This window comes from Taudactylus pleione, unplaced genomic scaffold, assembly GCF_031769625.1.
Source record: "Taudactylus pleione unplaced genomic scaffold, aTauple2 ptg000012l, whole genome shotgun sequence".
Classification (NCBI taxonomy): Eukaryota; Metazoa; Chordata; class Amphibia; order Anura; family Myobatrachidae; genus Taudactylus; species Taudactylus pleione.
The window spans coordinates 427,004-443,946 of record NW_028284415.1 but is presented as its reverse complement, the minus strand read 5'-3'; the positions used below and the strand labels follow the sequence as shown (position 1 = coordinate 443,946).

At 43.5% G+C, this 16,943-nt stretch overlaps 1 protein-coding gene across 5 annotated transcripts in view; it reads left to right on the top strand.

Annotated features, from left to right (window-relative positions):
- The window catches only part of BPTF (bromodomain PHD finger transcription factor), a 154,667-nt gene that overhangs the window by 63,798 nt on the left and 73,926 nt on the right, over positions 1–16,943 (top strand). For all 5 annotated transcript variants that reach the window (XM_088468524.1, XM_088468526.1, XM_088468529.1 and 2 more), the window contains exons 10-12: positions 13,499–13,628; positions 13,710–13,842; positions 13,966–14,163. In XM_088468524.1, the coding sequence (XP_088324650.1) occupies positions 13,499–13,628; positions 13,710–13,842; positions 13,966–14,163 (461 nt within the window). The remainder of the gene's footprint in view (positions 1–13,498; positions 13,629–13,709; positions 13,843–13,965; positions 14,164–16,943) is intronic.

The following is a 16,943-nucleotide window of genomic DNA, read 5'->3' as shown; positions in this document are numbered from 1 at the left end:
TGTAAATCCTGTGCAGTTGCAGAGGATACATGGTTGCCTCTCAGGATGGACTATGGTTTGATTGTTATACACCACAACAATCCACCACGCCAGCACCTGTTCAGGGGTCAGCCTCCACACTGCCTCCCACTTTTAGACTACCCACAGTGGTTACAGCCTCCTATGTTTCCTTATTACCATATATCCTTCCAGGATGAAGGGTTATGTACACTCAGTTCAGAATCTGGTTTTTAGCATCTACATATCTGCAAATGTTACAGGTGGATAAGGCAACAGCTGTCTAAGCATTTAGATGGACTGCACCATCCTTTCAGTCCATCCTGTTTTCAGATTCTGATATATCATTTGAGGGGGCATGGATACACAGTCCCTCTGGGACTATCTCAGAGGAGGAGCATCATTCATGAGTGGATGTTCCTCTTTAACAGGGGCGGTTAATTCAATCCTCATTATAGAAGATTAAGTACTGGCTCCTAAAACCTAATAAACCTGGTGTTCAGACACCAGAAGGTGATTTAGGCTGGATTCCCTGATTCTGAACAGCTCACTGAGCTTATAGGGGAAGCATGGAACACTCCAGGTAGACTGTTCCAGATTCCAAAAAAGGTTATTATCTTTTTACAAACTCCATCCCTACTTGGGGATTCTTATGTTTACATAACTTCCATAAAGGGTTACACCGAAGATAGTTGTTTGCACAACTCCCAGATCCTATCAAGGCCATTTATGCTCTGCTAAATCTAGGGGTGATAATCCTGGTTCCTTTAACTAACAAGGAAGGGATTCAGAAGATAGATGAGTATTGCTCTATTCTGAATCTGAAATATATCTACAGTTTCATACATGTGCCCAAGTTCCATATGAATACCCTTCGGTCAATTATGCTGGCAATGGAACAATGGGGATTTCATGGTTCCATGAACATACAGGATCATATCTGCATGTGAATGCACCTATTGCACTATTCACTAAGGGTTTCTGAGTTTTGGCTGTTCATCAGCAACATTACCATTTGGTCTGGAAGGAGTCAGGATACTGCCATACTTGGATGGCCTCCTGATATTGACAGTCTACAGAGTTTTTACATCATCTCTCGCTGACCACTGCCTGTCCTACAGGGGCAGGGCTGGATAATCAATTGAAGATAGTATTCTCTTTCTCCAACAAGATGGTACATCTGGAGGCGCTACTGGATTCTCTGGCAAAGGATCTTTCTACCAGTGGACAGGTTTTTGGTGCTACAATTGCTCTGAAATCAGAGGGTACCCATTCACTCAGCAATGCAGGTCCTGGGGTCCATGGTATCCACCTTCAACATGGTGGAATATACCCAGTACCATTTCAGACCTCGACAAAGATTGATTCTCTCCAGGTGGAACGGATAGCATTATATTATAAGGTCTCTGGGGATCCTTCTCACTCCAGAGGCTCATCATTCCCTCTTGTGGTGGTTGAGAAAGGATCATCTAAACCAGGGGTCTTCAACCGTGGCCCTCCAGCTGCTGTGGAACTACACATCCCAGCATGCACTGCTATAGTTTTAGCATGCTGTTATATCAAAAAGGTGGCAGTGCATGCTGGGATGTGTAGTTCCACAGCAGCTGGAGGGCCAAGGTTGAAGACTCCTGATCTAAATAAAGGGCGCCTGTTCTGGACTCCAAATTGGATCTCACCACGGATGCCAGCCTCAGTGGATGGAGGGCAGTGACAGGTCATTTGCCAATAAATATTCTGGAACTGCAAGCAGTATATAGTGCACTGACATGGGTACAGGACCTGCTCCAGGGCACGCCGGTCCAGATCCAGTCCGACAATGCGACAACAGTGGCCTACCTCAATCATCACGGAGACACAAGAGGTTATGCAAATATGAAGGAAGTGACAAGGTTTCTGATTTGGGCAGAACGTCATCTTCGAGCCATCCCGGCAATATTCATACCAGGAGTGCTAAATTGGGAAGCAGATTCTCTAAGTCGCCAGGACATACACGCCGGAGAGTGTTTCAGCTCCTGGTAAACAAATGGGGTCTGTCAAACAAATGATGTGATCCGGCACTGGACTTTAACAAATATCTAAGTAATGATATTATAGTATGTAATACCAAATAAATGCTTGTAGAAGACAGTAGTCTATATTACATGCTTATTTCTTTGGCGGTGCTCCCAAGAATAAGTAAATGTACTCAAAAAAAGTTTTTAGCAAGAGCCAAACAAAACAATAATTCCTTTTTTGGGAGCACTCTTTAGTAATTATTAGTTAATTAATTGACAGCGATGTATGAATATGTGAAAAAAAAATTTAAACGTAGCTTTTATTAAAGTTTCATATAAAATTAAAGGGTATATTGACTCTAAATATAGTGAGTCCATCCCAAAATCAACATATATCAAAATTACTGAGAAAAATTAAACAATTTATCTCAGAATAAAGGAAAATTGAGTAATTCATATATAAAATAATAACCGATATACATGATCTATTATATCTGTATTGATCGGCGAACTAAAGTTCAGTGTAATAATTAGTCATGTAAATACTTGGTCGCAATGGGAAAAGAGTTTTTTCTTTTTTCTTTTTTTTTCTTTCAAAAGACAGAAAGTTCAGAAAACATGGCATAATGATGTTCAAAAAGTGTATATAGGAAACAAATCTGTATTGAAACACTCTTTAGTCTCTGTAGTCATATCATAAAGTTATTAGTTTCCTTCATATAGACATAAAGTAATGTCAGACTACAAGAAAATAAATTGTCATGAGACACCGTATCCAGTTTCCTGAACATGTAGCAAGCTATTAACAATAACCAAGAGTATATCTGTATCAAAGTGGACCCTCAGATAGATGTATTCTTGTTTGTGTAACTTAAATACTCATAATATTGATATAAATACATATGTACCAATCAAAATATTCAAGGAGAAAAAATGATGACTGCCCTTGATTCAATATCTTAATTTCCAGAGCGGATGATTCACATTAAATCTCCTGTATAAATTACAGGCAATCTTACATATGTACAATAATCATCACAAACAAAAGGTGCGTAATAGAGATTAGTAGTCAGAATTTGTGAATAGTACAGCATACAGATGTTCTGATACCCTCTGCTTTCCAGTGTCTTACAATGAGAGGACACGGGATGAGAGAGGTGCCAGTAGCTATGCTGATGGAAACAACAGTAAAGTGCAGACAGTCAAAGCTCACATGCCAGGTGTTAGATGGTCACTGATATCACATAGACATTGCAGTGGCAAAATTCGCCATGTGAGGACTATCTGCACAGAAACAGAATACCTGACAGTTTGTGCTTGATAAGTTTCCCAATAGCTCCCAGAAGAACGCTGTCCCCACTTGCAGAGCATAGGCAGAGTGAAGGAAACAGCGGCTTGGTGAAGTTTCCTATTCCTCCTAATGGACGCTGTTCCCGTGTGTAGCGGGGAGGAAACAGCAGGACGCGCATTTCGCCGGGCAGGCTTGATCACCTGTGATATCATGGACCATCTAACACCTGGCATGTGAGTTTTGACTGTCTGCACTTTACTGTTGTTTCCATCAGCATAGCTACTGGCACCTCTCTCATCCTGTGTCCTCTCATTGTAAGACACTGGAAAGCAGAGGACGCTCCTTTTGTTTGTGATGATTATTGTACATATGTAAGATTGCCTGTAATTTATACAGGAGATTTAATGTGAATCATCCGCTCTGGAAATTAAGATATTGAATCAAGGGCAGTCATCATTTTTTCTCCCTGCACATTTTTTCTCCTTGAATATTTTGATTGGTACATATGTATTTATATCAATATTATGAGTATTTAAGTTACACAAACAAGAATACATCTATTTGAGCATCCACTTTGATCCAGATATACTCTTGGTTATTGTTAATAGCTTGCTACATGTTCAGGAAACTGGATACGGTGTCTCATGACAATTTATTTTCTTGTAGTCTGATATTACTTTATGTCTATATGAAGGAAACTAGTAATTTTGATATGACTACAGAGACTAAAGAGTGTTTCAATACAGATTTGTTTTCTATATACACTTTTTGAACATCATTATGCCATGTTTTCTGAACTATCTGTCTTTTGAAAGAAAAAAATCTTTTCCCATTGTGACCAAGTATTTATTACACTGATGTTTATTTCGCTGATCAATACAGATATAATAGATCATATATATCGGTTATTATTATTTTATATATGAACTACTAAATTTTCAATTTTTCTGAGATATACCAAAATTACTGAGAAAAATTAAACAATTTATATGTTGATTTTGGGATGGACTCACTATGTTTAGAGTCAATATACCCTTTAATTTTATATGAATCTTTAATAAAAGCTATGTTTTAAAAAAAAAATTCACCTTTTCATACATCACTGTCAATTAACTAATAATTACTAAAGAGTGCTCCCAAAAAAGGAATTACTGTTTTCTTTGGCTCTTGCTAAAAACTTTTTTGAAAACAAATGGGGTCTACCAGAGAGATCTCATGGCATCACGCCACAACCACAAGGTCCCTATGTGCGGGTCCAGGTTTAGAGACCCATCTGCGGCAATCGTGGAAGCAATGGGATGGGGCTTCAAACTGATGTATTTCTTTCCTCCAATTTTCCTGCTCCCAAGAGTTCTCAGGAAATTCAAGCAGGAAGGCGGAACAGTAAAATACTGGTGGCTTCGGCTTGGCCCAGACGTCATTGGTTTACCGACATACAGAATCTGTCAGTAGACAGTCCGTATCCTCTTTGTCTGTGGCAGGATCTGCTAAAGCAGAGTCTCTGCTGAAATCTGGACTTGCCCCGTCTGGCTTTGACGGTGTAGCTCTTGAAACTACCATCCTAAAAGTAAAGGGATTTATCAGTTTGGTTATTCAGATGATGCTTAGGGCAAGGAAGCCTGCTTCTGCCTGCGTCTATTAGAGTTTAGCATTACTTTGGTCAGTGGTGTTCCCATAGGGAATATGATCCTAAGGAATTAAGAATTTCCAGGATTCTGGCTTTTCTGCATGCAGGATTAGACAATAGTCTCTGCCTGGCTACTTTAAGAGTGCAGGTTCCTGCACTTTCAGTCTGGTTCCAGAAGAAGATTGCTTCATTATCAGATGTTAGAATTATTTTCCAAGAAGTTCTGCAGGTTCAGCCTCCTTTTGTTCCACTGGTAGCACCGTGAGATTTATTTTTGGTTCTTAAGGGGTTACAAGCGTCCCCATTTGAACCTTTAGACTCTATAGAGGGGTTGACAGCAAAGACAATTTTTCTTCTTGTTATCTATTCTGCTCGCAGAGTCTCATATTTGCCAGCGTTCTCTTGTAGCTACCCATTTTTGATTTTTCACCAGGATAAAGCTGTTTTTCATACAAGGGAGGGTTACCTTCCTTAAGGTTGTGTGACGGTTTTCATGTAAATTAAGAAATTGTGGTTCCAGCTTTCAGACTCCAGACCTTTCTGTAGGTGAAGCCTCCCTGGATGTAGTTTGTGCTCTCCGTATTTATGTGGAGCGTACGAATTCTTATATTACAAAAGAGAATCTGATTTTCTATGGTTTTCACAAATGATGATGGCCAGCTAGTAAACGCACTCTGGCGAGATGGCTAGGCATGACTATCTCCCAGGTGTATACACAGACTGTTCTTCCTTTCCCAAGCATGGTGACAGCGCATTCTACTCGGTCTGCAGGGCCATCCTAGACATTCAGTTGTGGTGCCTCTGCTGAACAATTATGCAAGGCTGCCACATGGTCTTCTGTCAACACTTTTCTTAGGTTCTATGCCTTTGATACTTTTACCTCTCAGGATGCTTCCTTTGGGCGATGAGTCCTCCTTTCTGCTCAGGAGCGTCCCCCACCCTAGGGCAACTGCTTTAGGATGTCCCCATGGTATCCCTATGGGTCCTGAAGAAGAAAATTTAGAGTTATGGTAGACTTATCTAGATAAGTCCTTTTCTTCAAAGTCCATAGGGTCCACAGGGCGCCCACCCTGACGCACCTGACTTCATTGGGTGATTTTCTTTCGGTCACAGATTCCCTCATCTTCTGCAAGAGTGTTTCTGGTGTAAGATTGTTCTTCAATCTCATCTTTCCTTCTCCTGCCGTTAGGCTTGTTAACTAAACTGAAGTCCTATGGCTAGGGGCGGGGTATATATGGAGGAGGAGCAAGGGCATTCTTGGAGCCAAAGCTTTAACTGTTTGGTGCCTGGTCTTCCAACCATAATTTTCCCCCATGGTATCCCTGTGGACCCTATGGGCCTCGAAGATATTCCATCAGAACAGGGCTGTTCTTCGGACTCTGTTTCTTTCCTAAAGTTGTTACTCATTTCCACATTAATGAAGAAATTGTAGTCCTGACCTTTGAATCACCAGACCTATCGGCAGATGAGGCTTCCCTGGATGTGGTTCGTGCCCAAATCAGACTCTCTCTGGATTTCACAAGAAGAGATGGCCAGCCCACAGACAGACATTAGGTAGATGGCTTTGCATGACTATTTCACAGGCTTACACGCAGGCAGGCCTTCCTGTACCAGCTACTGTTACTGTTCATTCTACTCGCTCTGTGGGTTCCTCGTGGGCAGCTCGCCGTTGCACCTCAGCTGAACAGCATTGTAAGGCGACCACGTGGTCCTCTGTCCATACCTTTCTGAGGTTCTGTGTCTTCGATACATTTGCCTCTCAGGATGCTTCATTTGGACGCCGATTCTCCTCTCAGCACAGGAGCGTCCCCACCCTTGAATAACTGTTTTGGGACATATCTCCCTGTGGAGCCCTATGGACCCTGAAGAAGAAAATGAAAGTTATGGCAAAAGCTTAACTTTTGTTAACTCTTTCTTCAAAGTCCATAGGGTTCACAGGGCACCCTCCCTTACGCACCTGGCTTCACATGTGCTATGTTTCTGGTCACTGGTTTCTCATCTCCTCCTACATGAGTTGTGATTCTTGTGTGTGCCAGTCTTCCTTCTCTCTTCTCCTCCTCCGGCCTTTGGCTTATCACAAACTGAGATGCCTCTGGCTCAAGGGCGGGGTATAGGGGGAAGGACCGATGCATCCTGGGAGCTGAAAGCTTTAACTGCGTGGTGCCCGGTCCTCAACCACCACCTACACCACCACTTACACCTCAAGGTCTCTCTTTGGACCCTATGGACTTCGAAGAAAGGGAGTTAACAAAGGTAAGTTTTACCATAACTCTCATTATTTGTTTGACACAGTATGGAAACTGTCAGTTGCTACCAGCCGCTGCGACTATTACAGAGAGGTCTCTGGAGCGTGAGTAAATTGAACTGGTGCTGGAAATTGATTCACCCAGCTCCTACTAAAGGCTCTCGGCCGGTGTTCTGCCCTGCCACTGCTACTATCACAGAGAGGTCTGTGAAACATGAGTGAATTGAACTGGTGCTGGAAGCTCACTCACCCAGCTCCTATTAGTGACCCAGGCCGGCGCCTGGAAAGTTCTGAGAGAACTATAAGGCACAAACAACTAGAAATGTTTAAGTTTTAATATGAAACTGGGACTGTACTAAATTTTCCCAAAATTACAGCAGTAAGCTGCGGTAGCTGGACTAAATAAACCACTTTATCCATATAATTGTTACATTACTTTTTTACATAAGAGTATATGAGCTAATCTTATCAGCATTGAGTTTGCAACAAATTAAATATTGTATATACGTTTTTAATTGTAATGAGTATTTTTTTAATGCTGAATAAGTGTAATTTGTGAGGTTTTTTTTACTTATATATTTGTCTATTCATTCATTATTTCCACTATTTTTTATATTATTGTTTGAGCGCTTACTGGTAACATTGCCTTCAACTTTTCCTGTTCTGGCAGAGCAGGTAAGCTCTGGAGGGATAGTTACGGAGAGCACAGCCTTCTGCTAGCTCCCAGTTTGCTTAGATTAAATTGGCCAAAAAAAATTTTAAATTAAAATTTTAAGCAAGTTTTTAAATTTGTCTCTGTTTTGTTATGGCGGCTGCCATCTTGTAAAACTTGCCCAGAGATGGGGAAGGTTACTACAACTTAACCACTTCGTTCTGTGCCAGAGGGGGCTACCTTTATAATCGGCAAGAATGTCTGTTGGGGTTATATTTATAATCCGTAAGAATGTAGTGATGTTGCCAGATGTAAGACAAGACCGCATGTACTTTGTCATCTGGTCGCAGGGCCTTCTAGGCTTGCAACATTAATGGTCAGTCCAAGAGGGGACATCACACAGGCAGTCTATGGGTTGTTTATCCCTCGTCCCTGGCAGTATTTTTAACAAAATGTTTCCTCCCCTATGGTAGAGGGTGATTTGGTGGGGTTCCCCATAGTTCAGCCACTTCTGTGGCTCACTTTGTGTACTCTCCCATACTAGGGGATAGAGTTTCAGGACAAGTTAACCAGTATGATGGGTCCCCTTTTCACGCCTCTCATTGTCCTTATCAGACTTTAGTATCTTTGAGGGGGGGGGGGGAGCTAGGGCTATTTGTTGACTACCACCATAGGTCTGGTCATTTTGACATATCTATGTTGGACACCTGCCAAGGTGGTTTCCCACTTTTGTTTTTCTTGACCAGTCTTACACCTCCTGCAAAGTCGGTCTCGAGACTGGCTTGTAGCATCCCTGGACAGCAGTTTGCTTGCAGTGCTATCCCTGCCCTCCATTGTTCAGTGTCCTGGAACTGTGGCTCAAGACTCACAGTACCCACCCCAAGTTTTGAACTTAAGGAGCCTGCAAAGGGGTTTGCTGTTCTATCTGGGAAGAGTGACTTGCCTTAATTTCAACTGGTGGGTACAGGGCTCCTACCCATATCCCTGTACGCTTCCTGAGGGCTAAGTTCTCTTGACCTTGAGTACACAAGATGGTCCCTGGCTGACCAGTTCAGCAATGTCTTTATCTATTTTGTGTAGATTTTCTGTCTTGTGCACCCTGGAGTGTTCTTGTCCTCTTCGGGAACTCTAGGTACCACTTTGAGATTGCATTTTTTTGTCTGTTTGTACTGCTGGCCAGTATTCTTAGACAGAATTGCAGCTGCAGGGCACTCCCTTGGATTTGCCTATGTGGCACAATCCCTTCTATTCAGTTTTGATTTTTCGGGAAGATGCAGCCTGGGCTGCACGTTTCTGTGGAGATGCATCCGTTTATTGTTGACATCACACTTGCAATGTTGACTGCCTATCTGCCATTGTGAGTGTCCATTTCACCGACTCTCTTCTCCAGTTTCTTCTGAAGCTCTGGAGTACTGCTCAGGATTGTGGTTGATTCCATATTCCTTTCGGTGACTTCCCTCCTATAAGGGGTTCTAGGTTACACATTGCAGTAGAGTAGTCGGGGTGTCTGGGCCTGTTTGTTATGGTAGTGACTGTATCTTCCAGCATGTGGCTTCTTTTGGGTTTTGCTTCAGATTTAGTTGTAGTGAAGCTGGAGGAGTCTGGGCACCAAATAGTTAGTTTGGAGCGAGCACAGGCTCCTCCTCCCCTATACTCCACTCCCTGCCTACAGCAGACAGTTATTTTTTTTGTGGTGCCCAAAAACCTGGGCATGGTTTTCACTCGCTGCCCTTAGGCAGCCTTTCTATTTATTTATTTTTTTACTTTTATACTGAGTGGTCAGCTTTGCAGCTGCACATACACCCCGACAGCTGCCGCAATGTTAACTGGGTCAGTGACATTGGCTGGTCCGTGGACACACACAAAGCAGGGACACAGCATGGGGCAGCAGATAAATGGCTCCCTACTCTAAGGGGAGTTGGATCACCACGGCTGTTCTCTGGCGGGGGAGATCATTGGAAGAACTGTCTTAAGTGGGGCATGGTTTTCCCCGCACAGTCACTGCACCAACTGGGACATTGGGACATTAAGTGGAACAGGTGCACTGTAAAAATGGCGACAAGTCCCTGGTGGTCAGCCATAGGAGACTAGCCTTAGTCCTGATGACTTCCCCCCACTCCTTGGTGATGACCTCTTGACACAACCACCAGCTTCCTCTGTACAGCTCTCGTACCAGATATCCAGGCTACCTCCTCATAGATGCCCTCTCCTGTGGATGTTTTCACTCCTTTACCTCTTCCGCCCGACCCAATGCTGCCTCGAATCCTCTGCACTTCGGCTAGCTTTGATGGTGTCGATTGAGACAGCTCTTGGATCTTGGCGCTATAGCGTGTATTTTACCCGGGACTGAGGACTCAATTTTTTCAAAATGGGTGGGTCCCCAGGGACGTGCTTTGCTGCAGCCAATCCCTGGCTCCCTGATAATCTGGCCTGGCTAAAGGCTATAAAAAGCACGGGTGGAGTCAGGGCAGACTTCATTGGCACCTTTACCGGACCATGTAGCGGCGCTGCAATGACATGTGGCTCCGTGACGACCTCCCCTGCTCCTAGATTGAAGACAGCCTCCAGTAAGCATAAACGGGTAGCGGTTGGGGGCTTGGTGGTGAGCGGGGTGACTGGTGCTCAGGGCTGGCTCGGGGCATGTCCAAGCTCAGCGGCTGCACAAGGGTGACATCACATAGTGGCCATTGTTTGGCTACCGCCTGGACCTGCGCCCAGGGCCCGGAGTACTTGTGTAAGGGGCCTGGAGTGTTTGGGTTGCCTGGTTATGTCTGCATCAGGGGAGGGGGAGTTGCCCGATGCCTGCCGGACGGCTGTGTATACTTGCCAGCCCGGCAGCATTGAGTGAGGTGTGACAGGCAGCCTAGCAGAAAATCAGGTTGGCTGTCTGTCATTACAGTGTGGCGGCCGTGCAGAGCGCAGTGTGGTGAGCAGGGAAGGTCCCGGGACAGCTCACCACATCGATGTACAAAGTATTGCAGAGCCGACTGAGAGCTCCCCGCATGCTTACGCACTGTAATGACAGGTAGCCAGTCTGATGTTACTGCTGCCAGGCACACTATCCCCCCCCCCTTTTGCTGGTTGTGTATAAAATAACATTTATCTGCAGTTCTTTGACACTACCCCACCCCCGTCATCTCCACCAGGTACAAATATGTCTGTTAATGGTTAGTGTTTTTATATATAAGCGCTGGACTTTTCCAGGTGGCTCAGACGCAGCCCGCATGCCACAGTTATGCAGTGACACAGCAGCACAGTGCAAATGAATTTGAATCATTGTGTTTAATTTTTTAGTTTTCCAGTGGGAGCAAATGTGTTTTTTTTTTTTTTTTTCCTGTGGGGGCCAGTGTTTGTTTTTTTCCTATCGGGGCTATTGTGTTTTTTTTTTGCCTGTGGGGGACATTGTGTTTTATTTTTTTCCTGTAGGGGGCCATTGTTTTTTTTTGTTTTTTAATCTGGGCCAATGTGTGTGTGTTTTTTCATGTGGTGATTAATGTGTTTGTTTTTTTTTACTGCCAGGGCCAATGTGCATGTTTTTCTTCATGTGGGGGCCAATTTGTTCATTTTTTTTTTCTCCTACCGGGGCAATGCCATCTGCTACATGCTTCATGGTCTGCTAAATTGTTAGATTTACAGAAAACCTTCATTTAAATGGGACCCAGAAAAGGTCAGGTAGGACACCAGTTTTTTAAAATTAGGTGGGACCCACTTTTTTTTTTGGCTCAGCACGATCATTGTCCAAACCTGAGAAGCTACAAAGTAATATAAGTGAGTGATCTATCAAACACTTTTATGTGTTTTGAGATTAGGAGAAAGCAGACAACAGTCCTTGATTTTTTACTTTTTAATAAATCTTAATACTGCTTGTAAAGTAGTTATACCGGCCGGTAAATGTGTTTATTTTTTTCTTGTATATTTTATTTAACATAATTCTATAGAAGTATATAATACTGACATTTTTACATGGGTATATAATATTTAAATATTTTTCTTGTCTATAATCGCTGTCCATACATTTTTGTACTTGTTGTGCTATCTGTGATCGCAGCTGTGGATGCGAATATATACTTTTTTTAAGCTTTAAAGTTGTTTCTCTCTGAGGGGTTAATTATTGAGGAGTAAATAGAGCGCTTAGTCCCCCTTTTTTTCTTTACTGCTTTTCGTTGCATAAGGATAGTAATTTAGCAGACTTAAGGTGCGTACACACTGGGCAATTAAAGTGGATGTCTGAACGATAACTATATCGTTATCGTTCAGTCGTCCACTTTATCGTCCATTTTTAACACAAAAACGATGAACGACGACGCACGTTCCCATGGGTCGATCGTCATTATCGTTCATCGGGTTAACATTCAGGCCAACCTTGGGATGTCGTCAGGTTGCTGCATGTTATGGAATGGGGGAGAGAACCCGGCGCTGAACAATATCGTTAATGATATCGTTGAGCGGGTGTGCTCAATGTCATGAACGACATTGAGCACAGCCTGCCGGGGACACACTAGACTATATCGCTTAGGGAACATATAGTCTAGTGTGTACGCTCCTTTACTCTCTAACAGCCGGTCCTGAACTTAGAATCCGTTCCTTAGCGGCTTGGCACGCTGCCTCTGTAAAGCAGCTCTGTCGGGCAGCTGCAAAGTCTTTCATCAAGTTCTACAGGTTTGACACCTTTCCCTCCTAGAGATGCTAGTTTAAGGCCTCAGGTCCTCAGCACAGAAGCGTTTCTTTTAGGAGAACAGTTTTGGGACGTCCCATTGTTCCAGTGTCCCCCCATGGATGTAAAAGAAAATTGGATTTTGGTTCTTAACTGTAAAATTCTTTTCTCTGAGTACTTGGGGGACACTGGACGCCTGCCCTTACTCCCTGGCTGGTGGAGGGTGTTTAGTCTGGCACACGTGTCAGTCTCAGCGTGTGTGTCTGGTTCTTTTCTCCTCATCTTAATTCCTATTTTTGGATTTGTTAAGGTTAACTGGCTGCTGTAGGCAGCGGATGGGGTATAGGGGAGGAGGAGCATGGGTTGGCTCCAAACTTTAACTAATTGATGCCCAGACTCCTATAACTCCACTATCCCCTTGTTTCCATAGTCCCCCATGGACTCAGAGAAAAGGACTTTACAGGTAATAACCAAAATCAAATTTCCATATTTTCCAGGTTCCTCACTTGTCTACTGATGCCAATATTGGGAGTTCAGTTGTGTGCACGGCTTAGCTGGTGCGTGACCAAATTGCCCACCCCCACTTTTAAGGCTTGCTTTGGGAAGTCCCACAGTCGCAGTGTCCCCCAGATAGGACAGAAGAGGAAAGAGTAATTTTTGTACTCACCGTAAAATCAATTCCTCCGAGTCCATCAGGGGGACAAAGCGTTTGATTCCGGGTTGTTTGTCGTTGGTTGTACTGTTTGCTTGCTGCGTTCTCCTTCCGGCTTTGTTACATAAATGAGTTGCTGCAGCAGGTAGGAGGGGTTGGAAGTGGGGGGGAGGGGGGTTCAGCTCCAATACTTTTAACAATTAGTGCCTACTCCTCAGCCTCCCTTCTTAACCCACAGTCGCAGTGTCCCCCAGGTGGACCCAAAGGAATTTATTTTATAGTGAGTAGAACAAGTCCTATTTTTACACAACATGTCAAATTAATGTTTTGATTTTCTCTAATAGTTTAGTTAAACACACATGTTGCTAAAAAGTATTTATGTCCAGGCTGCGGAGAATGACATCCATGGAAAGAGAAGAAAAAGACAAAGTGAAGAAGAAGGAGAGGAAACAGGAGGAGGAGGAGAGCATGCAGCAGGCCACTTGGGTCAAGTACACTTTTCCTGTGAAACATCAGGTACATCTTACTGACTGTTCATACTCTGCTGGTCAGTTAACAGCTATCACTGTACAAACATGACATCGACTTTGTTTTCAGGTTTGGAAACAGAAGGGGGAAGAATACAGAGTGACTGGATACGGTGGGTGGAGCTGGATCAGTAAAACGCATGTACATCGGTCTATGCCTCGGTTCCCTGGAAACACAAATGTAAACTACAGAAAATCATTTGGTTAGTAACCTCAGGGATTTATCTATAGTTTTTATAGGAACAGTTACTGTCCACATACTTGTTGTTTTTATGTATTTCTAGTCAGTTCTGCCCCTTTAGAAGCAATTTTTATTTTTGTTCCAGAAAGTGAAAAACCTGGAAGTGCAATTGAGGAAAAAAACCATCAAAAGAAAGAAAGTGAGATAAAATTAGAAGCAAATGCTGTGAAAATCAAAATGAAAGAGGAGGAGGAGGAGGATCGAAGGGACCAAATTAAAAATCAGATTGAGGCCAGTGAGAGGGAACATATGACAGACAATGATGCCACATCTACAGAGAAAGGTAGGATCCCACAATCCTATGTATGTTAAATTCTTTAGCCTGCATTACTTGCCACTACTACTGTGTTTTCTATTGCAGTATTAGGATGATTAGGAGCTAAGCAGCAGCACATTCCTGTGTGTATTCAAAATGTCATCACTTAATATTTTGATTTTGGAAGAAATCAGGAGACGTCGTTAAATCTTTTTTTTCATCATGACATTGTTAAAATGAGTGCTTTTAACCACTTACCTGGCATGGTCGCATGTGATGCGACTGGAGCCAGAAGTGCTTCATCTGGTAAGGTCACATCACATGCGACCACAGTAGCCACTCTGTCCCCCGGCTTCTGCAGAGGATCTCCTCTGACTTTCCAGACTTCCCTGCAACGATGCGGCGGTCTGTGACATATATAGTGGCACATGGGGAGGGGGCAACTCTCGCAACCCATTGTCCCTGAGGGTGGGGGCTCTATTACCATTAGGGGGTTTGGGGTTGATATTGCTGGGGATCTTTTGATGGGGGTGTGGGAAGTGGAATTACAATGAGGGCTTATGGAAATGGTGGTTGAGGGGGTCAATACATCCCCTAGGTATATTTTTTAAATAAAACATTTAAGTATATTTTATGAAAAATATATATTTTTAAAATTTTCATTAAAAAAAATGAATTTCTGTGCAGTTTTGATGAAAAAAATGTCAGTTAAGTGGTTAAAAGAGAAGCACACTTTCTTCTTCAGGGTCCATAGGGCTCCACAGGGAGACATTGGGGTGTAGGTGGGACCTGGAGAACCGGACACCAATAGCAAAGCTATTCAATCCCAGGATGCTCTGGTCCATCCCCCTATACCCCACCCACAGCCTGAGGGCACTTCCGTTTTCGTTGCGCAGTCTTGCCTTCATCTCATCTCCATCTGAACACTTGTGCGCGCTCAACTCCACTAGACCACTGGGGCATATAATATACTGGCGCAGGGCATATGTAGAGGCCAGGGGACCCGGTAGTTAATGTTAGCAAGGGGAGATGGTGCTCTCCCTGTAGCCCCTCCCCCAGTCCAGGGCTCTATTCCACTACGGTCCTGATCTTTCCTGAGCTACTCCCTCACCCTCCAACCCCTCAGAGACGTGAGGCAGCCATTCTATGCAAGCAAGTCTCCGGGATCGGTGGGTCCAGTCTCTCTGTGTACCTCTCCTACGGGCCAGGTTATACAGCGCTATATTCTACCAGCGACTGCGGTCTGTGTAGTTGATTTTAGTGCACATTGCAGACATGTAATGTTTTTCTGCGTTTGTATGTGACTTGTGCTAGCACTAATCTCTGCTTTCTATACTGTCGGCTTATACCTTTCCCTTTATTCTACTATACCCTGACATACTAAGGTATAATTGTTAGAACTATCACATACTATATATAGCGTGGTTGCACACTACACTGTGCCATATTACTCATACTGCTGGGTGTTCACTGCACTGAATCATACTGTGTATTTTATTATTCTTGTAGTTATGTCTGACAGAGGCAAGAGTAACAAGCAGCTTGAGGCTACTGCTCCTACTCTTGTAAGTCCTGCACAGCGGGCTTAGCCTCAGAGGACCTCATTCAGGATGGTCTTAATACTAACTGTTTCACAGGACCAGGCCCCTCAGCCACGGTGTCTCTCCCTCAGGATCCACCCTGGGCTGACTTTTAACAGATGCTGGCAAAACTTGCAGACCACATAGCAGTCCCCGTGGTAGCTCCCCCTGTGGGATGGCCACAGCAGGTACTCCCTGCAAATCCTTTGCCTCCCCCATGGGTAGACGTGCTGTCTACTTCAGTACAGAGTTTGGCTAATACCTCTACGGTTTTTCAGCAAATGCTGCAAAAGAAAAATCCTTTATCTACTAAGGCCCTTAGGGATGAAAAGTCGGAAAAGTTGTGCCTGTCCGACTTTCTGCCTTCTTTGCCTGTTTCAAAGGCGGAAACTTTGCATGCGCTTCTCCTCTTTTCTCCATATTCAATTCCTAAACAGGCGAAAATGGAAAGCGGCGCATGTGGAACAGGCGGGAAAGTACTGTCAGAAGTGGGGAAATCAGTCTGTACCCCAAAAAAAGATGCACTAATATAGGGAATCAATGTAGATGTGCACTAACAGCCCTAATAAAAGTGTCTGGGGTACTTGAGTAGTTTAAATTGCTTTCTATTAGCGTCTTTGGAAAAGTGGTGGTGAATGGCATAATGCAGTATTTTTTGGTGAAAATAAGTAGTCCAGTCAAATTTGGGGTACTTGAAAATGGGTGCTAGCATATTTTTATAAAGTGAACTTTTTTAAAACGTGAAAAACCACCCTCATACATGCACCTGCAATCCCCAAAACACTTGGCCCCTCTTTACAGCACTCCAAGAAGTCTATTTCGCTAGATTTTATAGTTGTCCCCCCACTTTTTACTTTTTCGCCCACAAAACGAAAGTACTCTTTTGGGGTGTTCTGTGGTCATTTTTTTTTTTTGTTGTTGCTGATTTATCCTTTGGGGGGTCTGTCCCAAGGATTCTGAGTAGTTTCCCCACGTTTGCACTCCAAAATAACGATTTTGCACTTTTTTTTCAGCTGCTATTCATAGGAGATACTTTTCAGTCTATTACATTGCATTGACTTTCCGCTTAGGCGAAATCGTCCTGGAATATGGAGATACTTTGAAAACAGGCGGAAAGTCCGAATCCGCGGAAACTTTTTTCCAAACGGCACTTTCGCCTCTAATTGAATCCAGCCCTAAAGCTGCATACACACACAACGATTTTTTTAATGATTATCGTTAAACGAT